This window comes from Maniola jurtina, chromosome 2 (assembly GCF_905333055.1).
Source record: "Maniola jurtina chromosome 2, ilManJurt1.1, whole genome shotgun sequence".
Lineage (NCBI taxonomy): Eukaryota > Metazoa > Arthropoda > Insecta > Lepidoptera > Nymphalidae > Maniola > Maniola jurtina.
In genome coordinates this window covers 1283033-1305906 of record NC_060030.1, presented here as the reverse complement: position 1 = coordinate 1305906, position 22874 = coordinate 1283033, and the positions used below count along the sequence as shown (strand labels likewise).

General features: G+C 36.3%; 1 protein-coding gene across 4 annotated transcripts; it reads left to right on the top strand.

The window, feature by feature from the left end:
* Window positions 1–134: 134 nt before the first annotated feature.
* LOC123877970 (zinc transporter 2-like) lies at window positions 135–22863 on the top strand. Of its 4 annotated transcripts, none has more exons than XM_045924945.1 (10): window positions 135–203; window positions 16622–16791; window positions 17194–17298; window positions 17660–17780; window positions 18344–18523; window positions 18959–19055; window positions 19920–20087; window positions 20636–20767; window positions 21263–21371; window positions 21845–22863. In XM_045924945.1, the coding sequence occupies exons 1-10, from the start codon at window positions 196–198 to the stop codon at window positions 21988–21990; spliced, it is 1236 nt and encodes a 411-aa protein (XP_045780901.1). In that variant the 5' UTR covers window positions 135–195; the 3' UTR covers window positions 21991–22863. The 4 variants fall into 4 exon arrangements, with proteins under 4 accessions (XP_045780901.1, XP_045780884.1, XP_045780879.1 ...); XM_045924928.1 differs by lacking the exon at window positions 135–203 and adding an exon at window positions 5147–5540 and having other exon boundaries at window positions 19923–20087; XM_045924923.1 differs by lacking the exon at window positions 135–203 and adding an exon at window positions 5149–5540.
* Window positions 22864–22874: the final 11 nt, after the last annotated feature.

Sequence of the window (22874 nt, the reverse complement as noted above, 5' to 3'; positions counted from 1 at the left end):
GCGAAATCGGACCTTTTTGATAGCATACAAGAATCAAGAGTGAAGAGAGTGTGACTGTGACATATAAATTTATAATAAGTAATAACTAATTATAACAGAATATATAAAAAAAAATTGGCCATGGTGAACAACGAGGGGTGCATAGTTCCGGAAACATTTTTGAAAATTGCAACTGGGAAACGTATCTGTGGGAACATGTTTGGGTAAATATGAATCTCGGCGGTTGCTCTTTATTAACCCCCGACCCAAAAAGAGGGGTGTTATAAGTTTGACGTGTGTATCTGTGTATCTGTCTGTGGCATCGTAGCTCCTAAACTAATGAACCGATTTTAATATTTGTTTTTGTTTTTTGAAAGGTGGCTTGATCGAGAGTGTTCTTAGCTATAATCCAACAAAATCGGTTCAGCCGTTTGAAAGTTATCAGCTCTTTTCTAGTTACTGTAACCTTCACTTGTCGGGGGTGTTATAAATTTTTAATTTACACTTGTTAATAAAAAATTATTATGGCAGTACCTACTGCATAAAGTGTGTGAATTATTACCACAGTTATAAGAGTCCCGCGCATTGCTGATGAGTCAAATCCACTCTTTACCAATAAGCTTTGATTTTATAGTATTGTTACTTATAGAAGAGCGGTGTTTTCTGACTGAGAAGTAGTTCTTCTACTACTCCTTAAAAGAAGGCTCCGCCCTCTTAGAGATACTGTAAACATTTAGTTACTTGAAATAAACAAATTTCATTTTATTTTATTTATCATGCTTTTTACAAGCTATAACAACTGGAACAGAACAAGAATCCTCCTTTCCTGGAATCGAACAAGAGTGTCATGCTACTCTTCACAGCACTGTGCTAGAGACCGCATATTATCTGTAGGTATACCTAATCTATTGTTAACATAATGATTGTTGACCTTATTGTTCTAATCTAAAGTGTTGCCATAGTAGGAGAGGATCAACCTTGAGGACAAAATAATACCTACAAGTCCACATACATTTGGATGTAAAGGCACAGAATAATATAATTAATAGTATAGAAATATGCCTTTTATCAGAAATACATATTCTGAGACAGGTCTCTACCTATTATGGTTCACGAGCAGCCCGCTGACAGACGGACGGACGGACGGGCAGCGGAGTCTTAGTAATGGGGTTCCATTGGCACCGTTCGGGAACGGAACCCTAAAAACTACGATTGATTTTGGCCTAAAAATATAGGTGCGTTGATACTATTATCAATATAAAATGTTTACATTTCACACGTTCCCATATTGTGTCGATTTGCGGTCAAAGCTATAACATGAATTTCTGTATTTCATACTTACGATAGATAAATGATGCTATGTTAATAATGCAGGTCTCTATTTAACTAGGTTTTGAAAATTGAAATAGAAAAACTTAAGTTAGGTACCTTAGGTACCCATTATGTCCATGGCATAATATTGTAATTTGTATATCAAATCTTTGAAAAGAGCAACCGCCGAGCTACTTGCTGGTTCTTCTCGGTAGAAAGGCATTTCGAACCAGTGGTAGATGCTCTTGACGATTCAAAAGTACTTGTAAAAGTCTAATTGAATATAAATATTTTGAATTTGAATTTATGCTAAGTATGTACCTAACTTAATACCAATACTGCCAATACCACGCGGACAAAGTCGCGTGCGAAATTCACCTCGTTTAGAATAAATGTAAATAAGTCCTAAAGTAAGATTGTTTAATATAACTTATAGGTATAAGACCAACCTTGCCAGTAAAATTGCGTTTCATATAAAAAATAGGAAGCTTATTAGCCAGTCTTCTTTTAACGATTTTCACGGTGCAGTACAATTTCCAGCTAAGTAGGTATATAACACGATTCATTCAAGGCTGCATTATGTTACTGCTTACTAACTACGACGTAAACCATTTGATTTGATCACTCATTATTAACTATTAGAGCTCTAACACACTGAGACTCCATGGCAACGTCGCTGGCTACGTAGCCCGGCTACTTCTGGCTATCTTTTTAGGGTTCCGTACGTCAAAAGGAAGAACGGCAGTCTTATAGGATCACTTTGTTGTCTGTCTGTCTGTCTGTCTGTCCGTCGTGTCTGTCAAGAAACCTATAGGGTTTTAGGGGAAATTTGGTAGGTAGGTAGGTCTTATAGCACAATCATATAGCAAATATCATCATCACCTACCCACTACTGAGCACGGGTCTCCTCTTAGAATAACAAGGGTTTGGCGATAGTTTACCATGCTGGCCAAGTGCGGATTGACAGACTTCACACACCTTTGAGTACATTACGTACGAAACGATTTGCTTCCTCGTTTCTAATCCAAACCGTTAGGATATGGAACGCCCTTCCGGCATCAGTTTTCCCTTTAATATGGGTATCTTCAAGTCAAGAGTGAATAGGCAACTTCTAGCAAGCGCGCTCCATCTTAGGCTGCATCATCACTTGCTAGCAGGTCTGATTGCAGCCAAGCGCGTCTATAAATTAAAAAAAAACCCTTTGAGAACTTTATGGAGAACTCCCAAACATGTAGGTTTCCTCCATAGAATGAATAAGTACATACTTGCTCACGATGTTTTCATTCACCATTAAAGCAAGTGATAATGAATTAAATAGATACGCGTACATTGAAGATGCACTCAGATAACCTATGAGACCGGAAACTGAATTTACGACCTCTTGTCCATACGTGACTAATGAGCAGTAGGCTCTATTAGAGAAGTGAGTGTATCATGGATGTATCGATATTAATTAATCCAGAGCACGTCTCTTGGAGGTCACCGGCCAGCCTCGGTTACTGTGCGTTACACATTACAATTCTTCGGACAATCGTATATCTATGTTATTCTTTGATTTGTGTGGCTGTTGTTGTAATTTGTTGTTGTAAACTTAGAAAACTCAAGAGAGTTTCAGGATGTCAAACGGAATTATGCACACCTATTATTGGGTTCAAATAAAGAATTTAAAAAAAGTTTGGAAAACTTAAATATACCTACTTACTGAATAATCATAATAATGTATGTGTTTGTGTTAAGAAAAAAAAAAAAACTCTATCAAAAAGTAGAAACATGGTAGAAACCAAGAGATTTAGCGTTCCGGTACCATGCCGTGTAGAAACCCAAAGGGTACGTGTAACGTGTTATAAAACTGCCATACCCCTTCCAAGTTACCCCGCTCCCATCTTAGACTGTATCATCACTAACCACCTGGTGAGATCGCAGTCAAAGTCTAGCTAGCAATGAAATTAAAAAAAAAATCTAGAATGAAAGACGTCGTCTCACAACCCACTAACTTCACTATACTCTATCCGTAAAAAGAAGTTAATAGTTATAGCGCTCACGTAATCCCATACAAATGCAGATAGAGACAAAAATCTCAGTGGACGCTAACAATTTAGAATCACAAACGAAACTATGTTTTCTAATTGAATTTCGATTGTCTTTTGAAAACATTTTGACGTGACAACGTCTTATAATTCGATAGAGCCGGCTGCACGCACGAAAAAACATGACTCATGCGGCGTTACCTCGCTCTGAGGCGTTCCATGTAAGGCTTGAAGTGCAAGCGAGAGCGCGGAACGAGCGACAAAGAAGCACAATCGGCCTTTGTTGTCACGTTCAACTATCGTCAGTAAACCGACTTTACAGACAAATAATTTTTTTGAATTGAATTCCGAATGTTTTTGAAAACGTGTTTGTGATTGGTTGGTGACTCAAAATGGTTAGTGCCAACTGAAATTTTCGTCTCTATCATTTGTATGGGATTACATAACAGAGAGAGCGTTATACTAACTTCTTTCCGCGGATAGAGTATGGTAATTCTACGCAATATCAAGAAAAGTTAACTAATAAACAATGGATTAAAAATAACGGGTAATTACTTAGAATGACCTAAAATAAGTTTCCGCGTCTAATCTTAGCTTCCTTTGTTTTTAGATTGTCGTTTATTGTCTACAGACTCATCGCAGCATCATTCGTTCTATTGGTTACACAGTATTTTTCTTTTTACAAAATTTCACCTTCACCCCGGCATTGGATTGGTTGGAAAAACTCATGAAGCTGACACAGTTTAGCTACCATACAGTTCAGAAATTACTTTTGCTGCTGCTTTAGTACGAATGGATAAGTCTAATTTTTGATTTATATTTATTAAACTTATAGAATATACAGGGCATTTTTGTTACATACTATTTATAAATGCGAAAGTGTGTCTGTCTGTCTGCATTTTGGGATACAGAGATAGGACCCTGCATCCCTGAAAATCAATACCCAAGGGGCATCCCTTTGGGAACTATGTATTTGTTATTTAATAAAGTATAAGTAAACAACTGTTTAATTTGGGATTGTCGGTCATGTCGGATTTCCGTCGGTCTAACAGAATGAGGGAATAGAGAGTGAACCTGTGTTGCGTACAACTTGTGTACTGTAATATTTCCCGCGCAGATATCTAATCTCTATAGAGATTGGCCGCTGTGGCCGAATTTCGAAATGGATATAAAATTCAGGAGGACATTATTATTATTTTAAACTAAATGATGTCCGCGAATTCATCCGCATTGGTGTAGGTTTTCAAAGATCTCCACTAAGAATCCTTCTTAGGAGGTTAGAGAGAGCCTAATATGCAAAATTTCCAATTTCTTTATCCTTTCGAGTTATACGTTGGTATCAGTTAGTTTATCTACATTCTACACTATTATAATAAAGAGGTAAAGTTAGTAAGTTTCTTTGTAAGGGGTAATCTCTGGAACTAGTCAACCGATTTTGAAAATTCTTCCACCAATAGAAAGCTACATAATTCCTGAGTAACAGAAGCTGTATTTTATTTTCAAAAAATTAGAGTTCCCTACAAAAATTATAATAAGCTATCCGTGCAAAGCCAGCGCGAGTCCCTAGTCTTTTTATATAGGAAAAGTTTGCCTACTCGTTTGATCTCAAAATCTTGATTAGTTTGAGAGACACCTCGGTGACACTTATATCCAAGGTTCTAATTAAGTACATTCTAAACTGTATGATCGCTCATCTGTGAAACGTTGAAAACCAACCAAATTTTTTAGCCACGGCTATCACGAGCTACTATTCGGCCACAAGAAACGCCGTATATATTATACAATACCTAAAGAATGGCAGTGTTATTGTTACATCCGTCGCGTTGGATTGTTTTGTTCGGCTGCTGGCGGCATAACACGTTAACCGCCGCCGTCTAACATCAGTTGATCATTTCAACTTGTGAGTTCAACAGTTGTGCGAGCGCTTGCGCATAGTGAATCATTGACGTACGCGGCGCTCGCGATGTCATCCAAAATAATTAACGAGAAACAGAACGATGTTAAACTGAACGGTTTGAGTGTTTTAGATAGAGGACTCACGCCCCTAAATGCTCGGTATAGGTCCAAAAGTTTGTCCAGTGATAAGTTAAATAGAACTAATGCGGACCGGGCAGCGATATTGGAAGATATTGAAGCCCATTACATTACAGAGAAAAGTGAGACCCCAGGCTGTTTAGTTATAAAGAAAATTATGGATCCAGGCACGAACACCACGGTCAACGGGTAAGTTTGGATATTTGCTCTAATCAAAACTCAAAACTCGAAATAATTTATTCAAAGTAGGTACTATTTGTATAGGTACATCTTGATATAGTCAGAATTGTTAGATTTAAAAAAAGATGATTGTATTGGTGATAATTAATTACGTAAACTTAAAACTAAATCTATGAGGGTCGAAAAACGATCAATTTTTAGAACGTCGTAACTAAGTACTTAGTAGTTGTTAGTGCGTTGTTATTTACTTTAGTTATCACCGTGGTTTCTAGATTTAACCTGTGATTTAACTTTGGGGAAGTGACATCTGTTGTTATCAGAAATGTCCGTGATATTTTATAAAGGATTCTAAAAAGAATTAGGATATTCATTTATCTGTATTTGCATAATGTTTAGCTTGAATATTATCTTTCCTTCTTTCAATGTTTTTGAACATGTTTTTCTTTGGTGCGTGGCTATTTATTTAAGTAATTTTTTAACAGTGTTCGCTGATTACCTTGAATTTTGAGGATTTTTTACTTAATAATGTAGGTATATCTGGTACTTTTTATCTGTCTTTTGGGACCCAAGATTGTGTGGTACATAATTTTAGTTTGAAGAAGGAAATGGTCTATTTTTCAAATATTTACGTAGGTAATATTTTTTATTTAAAATTGTACCTACCGTACCTATTTAATAAGGTTTAGAGTATTCTAATAGGAATAATGACATCCATAAATTATGATATTTTACTCTTGTATCATTTATATGAGTATCTATTATTCATAGTTATCTATCTAAGTTTGAATATTTTTGTTTTAATGAGGGTCCAGTGCTTTTTGTTTACTTCACTCATCGAAGTATAAATTATGCTAAAGTTATTCATCGACGAGGGCAAAGCCACGAACATCATCTAGTAATAATATAATTCTATGGACTTCAATCATATTTCTTTTTCCGAGGTTTATACAGAAATAAACTTATTTCACTTATTTATCGTAAAAATAGAAACAAACCACTCAAGTACGAGTCGGCCTCGCCCACGAAGGGTTCCGTACCATCGTACAAGATTTATTTATTTATTTATTTATTTATTTTTTATTTTTTTGGAGACACACAGTATTAACAATAAACAATAAACAAAACAAATACAAAGCACACACACCAAAACAGTCTCCAAAGAAAAGTTAACACAGAATTAAACACACAATAGTCGGGAAAAGAAGGTACATAGAAAAAGAACAGAAAATAGGTGATAGGAGGAAGATAGTACTAGAAGTTTTTTTATGTAACCACAAATTTAAAATTTTCGGATTTCTCTCTTTCTTGTGCTATAAAAAAATGCTACCTGCCAAATTTCATGATTCTAGTCAACAGGAAGTACCCTATAGATTTTGATACCCTTGAGGGTCTAACAGAGAGATAGTACACGAAGACAAGATCCTATAAGGGCCCCTTCTTTCTCTTGAGAGACGGAACCCTAAAATTGTTATGCAAATAAACCATAGAATTTTAGAAAGCTTTAGTAGATATCACAAATATTTCTCTATTTGTGTCAATGATAATAATATGTACTTAGTAGGTAGGGCAATTTGGGCTAGAAAAAAAATATTTACTCCAAATTCTACGGTCCTGTTTTACAAGTTACAGATAAACTCTACTATTGTAAAAATAATTAATTCATAAATGCAAAATTACGTTGCAAGGTTACGATTTACCACAGAGTTCTTTCTGTTTAATAGTTTATTTCCAAAATAGCTAGAGAAATTGACAAACATAGTAAAATATATTAGGAAATTAATTGCCTTTACGACATAAACTATGTCCTACTAGTGATTCTGTGTCCTTGGTTTTATACGTTTTCGCCTTTTTCGCAAACAAATAAAACTTTGATCGCTACTTCAAGCTCCTTTTGGATTTTGTGACATAGAAAACTGATACACTGAAGAAATACGCATTTGCTATTGTATTTCTTAAAACGAAAAGTAGGTAAGTAATTTTTTTTGAAAGAATATTAGCTATTGAATCATGACTAACATTCCTCTTTCCCCTCCAACTAAGCATAAAGCTTGTGCCAGGAGTGGGTACGACAATAGTGTAACGGGTGGGGTTTGAACCGCCGACCTCTCGGATTTCAGTCCGCTCCTATAACCGTTGAGCTATTGAGGCTTAATTACCTCATTTTTTTAAAGTGTGCCTATATGGGTGTGGGGTAAAAAAATTTGACTTCATACTTTGACGTAAGATTTTTTACACTTTTATTAACTGTTATCGCCCAATGCCACCATGATCCAAACTTCATAGTCGCTAATCGTTCCTCCCTGTGGTGGGGACAATACGCAGAGAAACTTTCAGCTTTAATAGATTACTAGCTGATACCCGCGACTTCGTTCGCGTGGATGTAGGTATTTAAAATTCCCGTGGGAACTCTTTAATTTTCCGGGATAAAAGTAGCCTATGTGCTAATCGAGGGTATAATCTATCTCCATTCTAAATTTCAGCCCAATCTGGCCCGTAGTTTTTGTGTGAAGGAGTAACAAACATACACACACACACACAGACACACACACATACAAACTTTCTCCTTTATAATATTATCACTAATATTAGTGTGATAGTGTGATATTTACATTATATTATAAAGTATATTAGGCTCACTATTACCAGTTATTACATAGTTATTATGTTTAATTATTTGATGATCATTTACATACAAGACGTGTGACAGTCCATCGATTACGTCATGATGTCCAAATATAATTTGGAAATCAAACTGAATTGAATAGAATTAAAAGTTCGCTTTCCATTGTTTGTTAGTGACCTTGGTACAATTAAACAAAGAGAAAAGGTCAAGTAAAAAAATTATGAAATGTAGGTAGGTACCTACTGTTCAAAATAAAAATGATCTGAAAATAATCTGCCTGAAAGAATTTTAAATATTAATAATTACCAAATGGACATTACCACAATTTTTAATAGACAGGACTATACATTCAAGTGTACTCCAAGATTTAATGAAGGGCGGGTAGAAATAAAAATAAAAAGATTACAAATTGGTCAAATTATGAAAGGGGACTTCGTCTGTAGTGGCGTTTGCTGGCGCGCGTGTTGTGACTTTTTGGAGTGTTTTTTTTTTGTTAAAAAAATTTTCAAAAGAAAAATAAAACCGACTTCAAAAACCAAAAACACTAAAAAGTAGAAAATAATTTTTGTTTAGCTACACATGTAATGTACCTAGGTATGAAGTCGAGCGAGCATATTAAAACAAAATTAGAAATCCAAGAGTGAAGCTCGCCCGACTTCATACCTAGGTACATTACATGTGTAGCTAAACAAAAATTATTTTCTACTTTTTAGTGTTTTTGGTTTTTGAAGTCGGTTTTATTTTTCTTTTGAAAATTTTTTATTTCACAATTTTTAGTGGCCCCACTGTACTATAATATGCTATGCCCAGTTAAAACCCTACTGTTTACTAAGCTATTACAGTGATCGCGAGCAATTTGCTCTTATCCATTGAAGAGTTCTGTTCTCCATCTCCGAAGATATTCATCAGATCTTCACCAAATTTATATGGGACCACCTGCACAGTATACCCTTTCAAAAAAAAAAAAAATTTCCAAATCGGTCCAGGGGTCTTTGAGTAATCGGGGAAAGATCCCGACGAATTGAGAACCTCCTCCTTTTTTGGAAGTCGGTTAAAAACTGACTGGAAAGCGCTCTAAGGGGGTGCCGCGCGTGTGTCGGTGAGCGCCGGCACAGACGAAGACCTTACCTATATAGTTTCCCTAACTTGTAAATAACTACAAACTTGACATTGGCTAATCTTTGTAAAGCCAGACGAGAGACGAAAAAAAATGAAAGGTTAGAAAGAATTGGTTTAATAAATCGAGAATAACAATAACAGAATATCACCCCACATTTATCACGTTGGCAGTATTTGCACTGTCCCTTATCATCGAATAATGTAAAGTTAAGGAGCGCCGGCAGACGATAGTCGTGCTCCTGAAGATAACGGCCAAGATATCGCATTAGTACGACTCGAGTGATGCATGCGACTAATTGATTCTCGATCGCTTTGACATTTGACCAGTTTTTCAAGTGTTTATTTTGTTTATTATGGGATTGGGGGCGTTTTAATGAGATATTGTTTGTGATTTGTGACAATGACTGAGGATAAGAAGCCGCTGCTACTGTAAGTTCAGTTATATTTAGATTATTTCTCGTACGTTTAATATAAACAATAAACGTCTACGAGTAAATACCCATTATAAATACATTAGTAGGTAGGTTATACGTTTAGAGGTGGTTTAGAGTTATGTTTGGATTGTTATAATCGATTGTTAACGCTAATTTTGACAACAGTTATAGTGTTCATTTAATGTTGAATCCAACAAAGTTCTTTTCTAATTCAAGCCGAGATTTAAGTGTTGTTTTTAACCCCCGACCCAAATAGAGGGGTGTTATAAGTTTGACGTGTGTATCTATCTATCTGTGGCATCGCAGCTCCTAAACTAATGAACCAATTTTAATTTAGTTTTTTTGTTTGAAAGGTGGCTTAATCGAGAGTGTCCTTAGCTATAATCCAAGAAAATCGGTTCAGCCGTTTGAAAGTTATCGGCTCTTTTCTAGTTACTGTAACCTTCACTTGTCGGGGGTGTTATAAATTTTTTATTTACACTTGTCAATAGTACTTATTCTGAGGTAATACCTATGACATAGATTCTTTTCTATACAACTTCTGCTTCAATGGGCATTAGATAATTAAGTCAGTCATAGATAGTTTTTTTACGTCTTGTTTATGTTAACACGTGTTTGTCGTTACACTTTATCTGGTACTTACCTACTTGTCTCTATGGTTATATTTCAGCGTTAGTTTAGGAAAGAACCAGTTTTCAAGTAATGGTTCACATATTGCTATTAATTTGATGTAATTATACAGCCTGGAGCAAACCTGCATGCCTGAGAGTTCTTCATAATATCCCCAAAGATGTATGGAGTCTGCTTATCAACACGTGGTAGACCATGTAGCTACTTTTTTTTTAATAAAGTAAATATTACAATAAAACTTAAAGCTAGCCTTACCTAATTACTACACAAATCATGCCCGCGTGGAATGGTGCCAAGAATACTGGCTGTATTTCCGCACTGGACAGCCAGGCTGATCCGTTGCGCAAAAAATGAGCCAGCCCTTCTGTCACCCGATGAAGCTATTAAACGCGGTGAAATGTCTCGTAAATTTTTTTTAGCACTAAGACTCCATGACCCCAGGGTCTCCACGGCAAACGGAATAAAAATGTAACTCTCAATAAGAGAGGCATACTTGCGCCGCTTGCCGCTTTCAGCCATTTCTGCTGCGGCTCCCGGCTTTGATGCTGTCTCCATGTGGACGGGACACGGGGCCAATGTGTCAACGCACGTTGCGTCCCACATTAGCGCCCGTCCAGGTTCTCAGAGAACCAGCGTCAATCCATCAGGTCTCTAGCCATCATCCCGACTAATCCCTGCCGGCTCAATGAGCGCAGGAACGTCTAGGTGGTGGCAAGAGCCCTTTTAATCGTGCCGTTAAGAGAGCCATGGCTAAATATCCTACCAGCGCTCCTTTGGCAAGAGAGTCCGTGGATTCCTCAATCTTGTAGCTACTAGGAATTTTAGCTTAGCTTATTTGGTAGACTGTGGCCTCTCATTCTGAAAGGCAATCTGTACCTACTCAGATAGACTAAAGTAAGAAATACTTACCTCTGTTGAAACGATTATTTTAGAATTTGCGCATCTGAAAATTTCCTCGAGAATTCACAAGGATTTACTTATTTACAAAAATATTACACGTTATAATATAGAAGGATGTATTATTTGCTCATGACAATTAGTCAACTAATGAACAATGTTATTCACATGTTACTCAGGAGACAGGCATAAAAGTATGTAATGACAGGTAGACAAGCATATACCTAATTACCAATGTTAGTGCTTGTTATGTTTTAACTAACAGTTCTATAATAATGTTTTGTAGAAGCTACCTGTTGAGTCTAACGACCGCGAGTTTTCGATCATTTTTGGCTGCTTAGAATTTTATTTATTAAGTAGCTTTATTTCATTTTTATTTTTCTTGTACCGAAATTGTAGATACAAAGTAATAATAAATTAAGTTACATTGGAAATGCTTGTCTCTAAGCAGACTTTTTCCAGCTTCCCTTTCAAGTTTGTGAGTAGGTATAAGTCTTCGGTACTAGAATTATAAAATAACTAGGTGATGCCCGCGACTTTTTAAAAATAGGAACCCGTAGGAACTCTTTAATTTTCCGGGATAAAAAATTGTCTATGGGTTAATCCAGTAGTTTTTGCGTGAAAGAGTAACAAACGTACTTACTTACACACAAACTTTGCCTTTATTATATTAATACAAGAAATAACTTTGTGCACATTTAGATTGTCTATAATAGGTATACCTACCTACTTATCGGATAAGTATTTCATAGAAAATGCGTAGTTTCTTTTATATCTACAATTTCAGATATAGTCCGGACAAAAAGACTCCTCACGCGCCATTTTTAACTTGTCAATTTTCGCAAAATACAGAAACAAAAAATACAAAAGAAAGGAGAAATTAAGATACCCGACGTCCTGGGAAAGTCATCTTGGGTTATGTAGGCTTTTCCTACATAACCTAGGATGACTTTCCCATGTGACAGTTATAATTCCGATTCAAAACCAATACTATACGAATCTTGCGCTATCTTTCCCTGAATTACTTATATACTTACAAAATTATTTATTCTGGTCACCTTACACGGTAATGTTATATCCTGTAAGGCCCCAAACAAGGTCAGAAATAAGTTCAATAAACCTGCCCGCTCCCGATATATGGTATTTTATAGCTACCTACTGTAATAATTTACCGATAAGTTTCGGACTGATAACAGTTACCTGCTTATGAGATAAGGCGGCGCCGAAAAGGTGCTTATTCAATAGGATATTGGTCAATTGCTTGCTAGTATTTTAACGCGATTTCTTTTTTTTTAATTATAGACTAGCGCTTGGCTGTAATCAGATCTGGTGGCAAGTGATGATCCTTGATGATATTTATTTAATCACCTTGAATGTATTTATTTACCTATATTAAAAGTGCAGAGAAAAACAGTTACTGATGCTGGAAAAATGTTCCATATCCTAGCGGTTCGAATTAGAAACGTGGAGACAAATCGCTTTGTAAGTTTCTGTGGAATTTCAACTACGTACGGGTACAGACGGTAAATCCCTCGTAGCACCCTTCGTAGCTTTCATTACTACATCATTGTTTGACAATCAGAAAGTGTACAATAATACCGTTTTGAAAAAATGACTTTTTTTTTTTTCTTCTCTGATCTGGCTTTACACTGATTAGCCAATGTCAAGTGTGTAGTTATTTACAAGTTAGGAAAACTATATGTATAAGTATGGACTTCGTCTGTGCTGGCGCCCGCCGACATACACGCGGCGCCCCTTTAGAGCGCTTCTCAGTCAGTTCCTCGGTCAGTTCCACCACCAATAAACACCAGCGGGACACAAAAACCGGCCACTTCTAACAAAAAAACACTCTAAAAAGTCACAACACGCGCGCCAACAAACGCCACCACAGACAAAGTCCAAAAAATGACTTTGACTTTGACTGGTCGTGGTCGTGATATCAGCTGTGGCTCGCTTGACAATCCATCCTCTTCTCTGACGGGGATTTTTCCTTGCACATTCGTGTAAATGGATTGTCATTGTGGCCTTTACTTGATCCATCTTTAATGTATGTATTTATTTTATTAGGCAACGAAAACAGATTACAATAAGTATAATCCATACTAATATTATTATAAATGCGTGTCTGTCTGTCTATCTGTTTGTCTGCTAACTTTTTACGGCCCATCCGCTTAACCGATTTGTATGAAAGGTACCGAGGTACGAGTAGCTTGCGTCCCTGTAATTGACATGGGCAACTTTTTATCCCGGAAAATCAAACAGTTCCCACGGGATCTTAAAAAACCTAAATCCACGCGGACGAAGTCGCGGGCATCCTCTAGTATATTATAATTTTAAACGAATTCCATAATGTTGTCAAAGGTGTGTGAAGTCTGCCAATCCACACTGGGCCAGCGCGGCGTGGCAGGCTTCTCATTCTAAGAAGAGACCTATTCTTAGTAGTGGGCTGGTAACTGATTGATCATGATGATGATGATGGTGATACAATATTAAACACATCGGATTCTGCTAGATACTAAGAATCGTCAGTGTATCGGAAACAATACATTGTTTTGAATACCGATTGCTTCGAAGTAGATGGTTCCATATTGAATGTATTGTATAAATAATATTGTACATGACATGTACGTTGTTCTTAAAAAAACCGGCCAAGTGCGAGTCAGACTCGCGTACCGAGGGTTGCGTGCTCGGGTATTTTTATGCATACAAATAAATAAAAATCTGTTTTAGAATGTAAAGGTAAAGCCCTTTCATATGATACCCCACTTGGTATCTATCTTACTTTTGGTTGGCTATCTTACTTTGAATATTGTACTTATTAATTTTGTTCATGAACACCTTTTAATTTTTGGTTGTGACATAACTACAAATTCACGGTTTTCAGATTTTTTCTTTTATTTGTGCTATAAGCTACTTACCTGCCTTTCATGAGTCAACGGGAAGTACCCTATAGGTTTCTTGACAGACACGACAGACGGACAGACAGACAGGCAGACAACGAAGTGATCCTATAAGGGTTTCTTCTCTCCATTTGAGGTACGGAACCCTAATATTATGACAGACAGACCAAATCTTGAGAATGAATAATTATTAAGTAGGTGTATGTCTTATAATTGATAATGATAACATACAAATTGTTTAGCGATTATTTCCGACCTAGAGATTAGGTGCCGAGGCTGGAACAATATTGATAAGATTGCTAATTGTTACATTAATAATACTTAATTATTATATGCCTACTGTCGTTATACTATATTTATTATACTATATTTGTGCTTTTGGCCCTGACTTTGCTCGTGTTCATGACCCATGTAATACATCAATTAGTACTGATAAAAAGTACCTACCTATTTTTTCATTTGGATCTTCCAATTAATTTATAATTAATAATTATACATATTATTATTAAAATTAATTTATCTGGTGAATAATTAATATCAGTAATTTTTAAATAATTTTATTAGTGCATTTATATCTAGGTAGTATCTGTACTCATTTCTACATCAGAGGATTTGACTGTAATTATTATAGCTGTTAATGTTTTAACTAGTACAATAGGTAGGAGATAACTGATAGCTTATAGTAGGAATAGCTATTGTACCTACCTACCCTAAATTCCTAAAATCCTAATTACGTCATTATAATCATACATTATTGTAATTATTACTATAATTTATTCGAAATTATATTTTTTTAACATAAGTAGGTACATACCTACTGTCTTTACTAGTTATATTTGATGGATCATGTTTATCAAAAATATTAGGACTTAATCTAATAAAAATTATAAAGTGTTATTCAAAGCAGATACCGAGAATTAGATATACCTATCATAACGTATCTAGCTAGTATCATAAAAAAAAAAAAGTAATACAACGTTTGAATGATTTAAATAGATTGACAGTTTGTTATTTAGCACTACTAACCTACATTACATTTTGAAGAAGTTATAGATGTCTTGATATTTTGTCTAATAATAATAATAATTAATATTGTCTACTGCTTTCTATTATGTAAACATATTACATAATAAGTCTCAAATCAACATCTTTTTCTACATCCTCTTCTCTTATCTGTGATGTAGCCATAAATTTACGGTTTTCAGATTTATTCTTTTACTTGTGCTATAAGGCCTACCTACCTGCCAAATTTCATGATTTGAGGTGAAACCTATAGCGCACTTCCCGGGGTTTTCTTGACAGGCACGACGGATGGACGGACGGACGGACGGACAGACACACAGATAGACAGATTTAACAAAGTGATTCTATAAGGGTTCCGTTTTTCCTTTTGAGGTACAGAACCCTAAACATTAAAAACCAGAGGTCTGTCTTGAGATCTGTTTTTAATTTACACCGCGCAATTAGTACAACAGAAGTAGTCAATTCAGACTTGGCTAAGTACTTGTGTTGGGATCACTGTACCTATAAAATGCTAGATATTATTTTCTTTAAACGAATTTCGAAGAGGAGTTCACGTTTTCAAATCACGTTTTCGATCTAAATCCAAATAGTATTTCACAGTTTTTATTAACACTGAATGTCATGCGGTGGAAAAGATACACATTACTGTACAAAATGCAGTAAAATTGCAATAAATGGCCGATTCATTGTTGAAATGGTTCTTGAATAGTTATAGAACAATCATTGTAATGCCCGACTTCTGTGACTTATCAATGCTACATACCGCATACAAATCACAAAGTAAACAACTTTGTGTGTAGCAATGATAGTGATTTATGAATATTAATAAACATTTTTGCATATCTACACGTTTTGCAACGTCCAATACTGAAATTTTCAATTTCCAAATTGCGTATGCAAACGTAGTGTGGGACGACCTCCAACCTGCTGGATTGACGACAGCGGGAAGTGGGTGGATGAGGAAGGCGGAGGGCTGTGTATGGTGGTGCGCTTTCGGGAAGGTCTATGTCCTGCAGTAGACGCAAATAGACTGATTAATGCGAAAACCGGTGATAACTGGTATGAAGCGGTTGGAACGTCGCTTTCTTTTCGGGGTCGGGCACGTACCTCTAACTTTTCAGTTACGTTTAAACAAATAACATGCAATTAATTATCACTTGCTTTAATGGTGAAGGAAAACATCGTGAGGAAGGCAACTCTAAGGCATGCAGGATGCCTAAGTTCTCCATAATGTTCTCAAAGGTGTGTAAAATCTGCCAATTCTCACTTGGCCAGCTTGGCGGACTATGGCTTAAACCGGCCGGCAATGGGTTGATCATGATGATGGTGACCTACCATTAACCAATATTTTTCAGGCAAAAGCACTTCTGTGTTTTCAACCGACCGACCGTTGACGTTCGCAAAAGTAGTTTTGACTGTAAGATGTAATATCTTCAACTGTACAAATATTTGAACTGTCCACAGGTACAAAGATGGCAAAACCACATACGGATCGGAACAAACCCCCACCCGCGGCAGACGCGTCATCTTCTGCGTCCACGGGAACCCCTCCACCGGCTGCTGCGCGGTCATCGAGACCACTGCTGACGGTGATGATGTGGAGATGAGGAACGGCAGTATTACTGAAGCAGCTAGTAAGAACTCAAACAAATTTAATACTGTCTTCTTCTTCGTCGTGACACTCTTGGCAGAGCGGTCGTGGTCATCACGAAGCAACGTCTTTGAGGGCAGATGTAGCTCACTACCATCTTGGACTGCATTATCACTTACTACCAGGTGAAATCGCAGTGAAAGGATAACTTGTAATCGAATAAAAGAAAAATTTAACCAACCCAACCGGGGACAGTTCACACCATAACGAAAGTGATCAGTGACCACAATCAATCTCTGATAAAAACTTTATGGAAAGAAAAACTAAGAATAATGATTTTACCTAAGACATAAAATGTGCTATTTTAAAATTAATTACTATTAATTTTCTTTGCATTGATTTATTGATATCGACAGTTCGATCAATATGTATACTTTTGTTTCAGGGCATTGTCATAGGTCAAGAAATGAAGAAATAGATAAGCGAGCAAGAAGAAAACTTATTATAGCTAGTATATTATGTGTTATATTTATGATAGGAGAAATTGTTGGTGAGTTTTCCAATTTTTGTTTAATTATCATTAATTTCGCATAGCGGCTTGTCACTTGTTAATGCTAACCACATTCTTACTATCACATAACTCGAGTAATATCACTTGCTAAACTTGAATAATAAATATGCACTTTAGTTTCTTAAACAGTTTTCTGATGCTTGGCGTCCATGAGGTTTTGTTGTCAGTTTTGCCTCATTCATTGCTTTGATTGAAGATTAACTTGTCGTCTAATTGATGACAAATATCTGGATAATTCTTAGCTCCATCTAGCACTCATCGATCATTATTCACGAAATTAGCTTATGCAGAACTAGTTGTCTAATTGTGTAATTATATAATTTCCCTTGTATAATTTCAGGTGGTATCTTGTCAAACAGTCTTGCTATAGCCACGGATGCGGCGCATCTGTTGACAGACTTCGCCAGCTTTATGATATCGTTATTTTCACTTTGGGTTGCTAGCAGACCTGCTACAAGAAAGTAAGCACTTAATTATTCTTAACTATAAGCTTATAGCTTTTTAAACCGCGTCTTAGCTGGATTTAGGTTCTTTAAAGATTTCGTTGGGATTTCTCAGAATCCTCTTAGTGAACCTTTATTCAAAATCTTAAGCTTCTAAAACAGTTTTCGGTTAGAGTGGTACGTTATTAAATCATTCAGTTGGTTATCCTGTTTAATTCATTTTACAAAAGGAAGGCAAATTAACCTTAAGTCAAAAATTTAGATCTTAGCAAAGCCTTTGACTCTATAGATCACCGTCGTCTTAGAAATATTGGATAAACGCCCAATTTGATACTATTCTGATTTTCAACTAAAATAAAACTAACTTTAAACAAACATAACGCAACAACACGTCTGAGTATAAGTAGGTGTTTTGCGAGGTTGTACATCAGTTCCAGTATACTTTCAGGTGGTCAAAAAACTAGTATAAAAGCAAAATTATCCGTGCTACATAAATACCTAATAATTTTTATAATTTTTTTGCGAGACACTTCGTAATACCAGTGTTGCTATGATACAATGATGTGATGATTATCTTCCAGAATGTCCTTCGGCTGGTACCGAGCGGAGGTGATAGGTGCTCTAACGTCAGTGCTGCTGATCTGGGTGGTGACGGCAGTGCTGGTGTACATGGCTGTGCAGAGAGTCATATACAAGGAGTTCGAGATAGATGCTACTGTTATGCTCATCACGTCGGCTGTGGGCGTCGCCGTTAATCTTGTGTGAGTGACTACTTTATCTTTCGATAAACCTAGTTTCTTTATGCAGCCTCAATAACAACTTTTAAATCTTAATATGCGCTTATATTGCCCATGAAGACATAATGTTTTAATTTTTTTTTTAATTTTTATGGAATCTTTTTATGATTACGTCTTCTTCATCATAATTTTAAGCTTCAATAACTTAATAAACGACGGTTTTATTGGTTTAATTGAAAAAGAAACTCGCTTAGAACATTGCCTGTCAACTTATTTTCATACCTACTTGTTCACCTATTTATTTTACTTAAATTTTTTGCTATGCATGTTTTTACCTTTTCATCATTCATTCTGTACATTCTTATTGATTTTCTAGCATCAATTAAAAGATAGGAATCAATTAATATTTTTTTCTCTTGCTTGCCTAAAACACTTTTTAATTAATTCTTCTTATTTCAGTATGGGGTTGACGTTACATCAACATGGTCACAGTCATGGCGGCGGCGGTGGCCATGGTCACACTCATGGTGGCACCAATCCTGTTCTCAACAATAAGGTATTAACCACTCTCTTATTCTATCTTCATTTCTTTCATTCTTCTCCCTTCCTCCATTTTCCGTGTTAAGTTTTCTACTCTTTTCTTTTTCTTCTTCTTATATTTTTGGCTTGTTATAATACCAAACTATAGGTATAACGGATAATTGAGTAGTCTCCTGCGGTAGTGGAGCGGTGCGGGAGGGGCGATGGATGTCACAAGGTGACGAATCACTGAGCTCTCGCGTCACGTTATCACACCCCTCCCACAAATTTTCAATACCGCAGGAACCTACTCATTTATGCGTTATGCCTGTTGCATTATCTTGATATACACTTGGCTAATGTCAAGTAATAAAGTGTCAATAGCAGAGTAATTTCAAAACGCTAAGTCTATTGATAATAGCAATACTTAAAGATTATATAATTAAGTGGCCGATTACCTTCTCAATCATAACAAAAATAAGTACCTATTAGATAAAGATAACACGACAGATTATAATTTACCATTTGTAGATATTGATCTCAAGATTTGTGAGCATAAAACATCAAATGCATTTAATATTATGATGAGTTATAAGATAAGCTCGAAACTGTGCTAATCTGACATAAAACCAAAGATAAACACTGACAAACCTTTAGAACTTTTTCACTTTCACATTTTAATTTCTAGAGTAAATATTTTCTTAGCCATCTGCGTTTTCAAAGGTATCGCTAGTTATTCTTAAATATTTTTTGCATTTCAAATTTCAGTAGATAGGTGCATTGCAAATTTTAGCAGATAAATTGCTAATGTTATCATTGGTCATTTTAGCAGATACATTGCTAATGCTATGATTGCTAATTTTAGTAGATACATTGCTAATGTTATCATTGTTAATTTTAGCAGAAAGAACGCGGAGACTCAGACGCCGAGAGTTCTTCGTCCCACCAACACGAGCATGAGCACCAACAGACTGAAAACATAAACGTCCGAGCTGCCTTCATCCACGTGCTGGGTGACTTCCTCCAGAGCTTTGGTGTCCTGGTCGCCGCTATTGTCATATACTTTAAGGTACCTACTTATGATGTTTGATAGAAAAACCCGGGAAAAAGGCGAGCCGTCAAAGTTGTCAGTTTTAAGCCATTTGTGTAATGGGGGCTACCTCAAAAACTAAACTAGTTAGGAATATGAAAAGGGACTTTCACACGGTCTTGCACCGCCTGGATCCAGCGGCTCACTGCAACTCGTTTCCTAGTGGGCGGTCTTCCAACGCAACAGATTATTTTTAAAATTCTGATACAAGTTAGCCCTTGACTGCAGTCTCACTTGGTGGTAAGTGATGATGCAGTCTAAGATGGAAGCGGACTAACCTGGAAGGAGTATGGCAGTTTTCATTAAACCCATACTCCTTACCCGAATGCTAAATCGCTTGGCGGCACGGATTAGTCGGTAGGGTGGTAACTAGTCACGGCCGAACCCTTTCATCAGAACAGACCAGAAATTTAGAAATTATAAATTTCCAAACCCTGCCGGTAATCGAACCCGGGACCTCCCACTAATAAGAGCACAGCGCTTACCACTGCGTATGTAAGCAACTAATTGTGTAATGTCTTTTGCAGCCAGATTGGAACCTCGTGGATCCGATCTGCACGTTCCTGTTCTCGGTGCTGGTGCTCATCACGACGTTCAACATCATCAAGGACACCTTACTGGTATTGATGGAAGGATCTCCCAGAGATGTCGATTTTCAGGTAGGTACACTTTTTTAATTTGACCCTGTTCATGAAATTAAAATGCCATAGATTTCTTGATTTACTTTTGTAAGTTGCATCGGCAAAATTCGTTTGTGCAGAAAAGCGCAACCTTACGCCAACTAAAACCGAATGTACAATGAAAAACAGACCTTATTGCTTGATATTAAGATTTTAAACACGAACAACAGAGACTCGTGCTATCTCGCTCACAATTCGCAGATTTTGTACGCGCGAATTGTGAGCGAACAAAACATGGCGCGTAGGCAACAACCAATAGCAGACGGACGCGTGCTAGGATTGGCTGACATATTTTCGCGCCATTCTAAAAAAAGATTTCTGCGCAGGTTCATCGGCGTAACTTACAAAATTGGTAGTATATACCATGTACATTGGTATTAGTAGGTTGTGGTAGTTGTGGTCGGTGGTATATTGTAAAAAAGTTACATTTTGTTTTTATTGCAAGTTATATGATTTTGTTTTATGTTTTCGCAGGAGGTAGCAAACACATTCTTGTCATTGCCAGGCGTAGTCCGGATACACAACCTTCGTATGTGGGCATTGTCGTTAGACAAGACTGCTTTGTCTGCTCATCTTGCTATTCGTAAGAACCATTTTTCTAATTTTGAATCTTTACGCAAAAACAAAACCGGCCACGTGTGTCAGACTCGCGCGCCGAGGGTTCTGTAGGTACTCGGGTATTTTTTCCAACATTTTGCACGATTAATAAAAAACTATTATGCATCAAAATAAATAAAAATCTGTTTTAGAATGTACAGGTAAAACCCTTTCATTTGATACGCTACTTGATGTATAGTTATCTTACTTTGAAAATTGAAAAAAAAAAATGTGTTCACCAATTTAATTCACTTCATCACATATAGATGGCGCAGACCGTTATTAACTTGCAGAGTTTTAAATTAAGGTTTATCTTGTACAATGGTACGGAATCCTTCCTGTGCGAGTCTCACTCGCACTGTACCAGTTTTTTAACACTAATACTCTATGGCCTTAGGTTCTCCACGGCAGACGGAGCTAACTTTTTGGTAAATTATCCCTGAATTTTCAATTTTCCAGGCACCGGCGCTAGTCCACAAAAGGTCTTGGAGCAAGCGACGCGGCTGGTCCACGAGAAGTACAACTTTTTCGAAATGACACTCCAGATCGAAGAATTCAACGACGGGATGGAAGCGTGCAGCCAGTGCAAGATGCCGCAGTCCTGATCGATAGTGTTGAAACCCTAGTGGCTGATCGTAGTTTAGATATCAAATTGTACTATTGATTGTGATGGCAACTGAATTTTTGAGTATTCGCATCTTTTTTTTACCAATGCAGATAGGTACTAATAAGAAAAGGACAGACAAACTTTTGAACTATCGTGAGTGACTTCCATTATTTAAATAAAAAAGTGAAAAGTGAAGCGAGTGAAGGTTTGAAACTAGTCGGGCTTACTTAAATACGTGAGTAAAGCCGGAATAATATATACCTTTATACTTACAACACACAAACTTAGGGCCGATTTTTCAATCGTCAAATAACTTTTATCTGAGGAATAAATTTGAGAGTTGGACAGTTTTTTCTTCAGATAAAAGTTATTTGACGGTTGAAAAATCGGCCATTAATTTAATTTAAAACTGTCAAACCTCGTGATTTTAGGCGCCAGTCTTGAGCATAGTGTTTAATTTAAAACTAAACTAAAAGTCTTCAAATTAAAAATAATTTTCCGTCCTTTTTTATCAGTATCAAAAAGAAAAAGATGCAGATACTCTAAGTTTAGTATGAAAAATATCAGAATCGATACCAATGTTTCCGATACGTGCCTGTATTATTGTCTAAGGCAATGGAGAAAAAGGAGATTTGAACGTCTGATTCTTCTGAAAACATCAAGCATTCGTGCTTGCAATTATATTTATTTTTTAAATTATGCAAATGATGCTACTGTACTTATAAACTTGATAAAATTATAGTAGGTACTAATTCGCCTTTTTGTGGAAGTGTGGTCTTCCAATTAAACTAGTTCTAAGTTGAAGATTGAAGATGTATGAATTTTAAATTAAATATCCTGATGAATTTGAAAATAAAATTAGTTTTTATCATGATAGTTTTT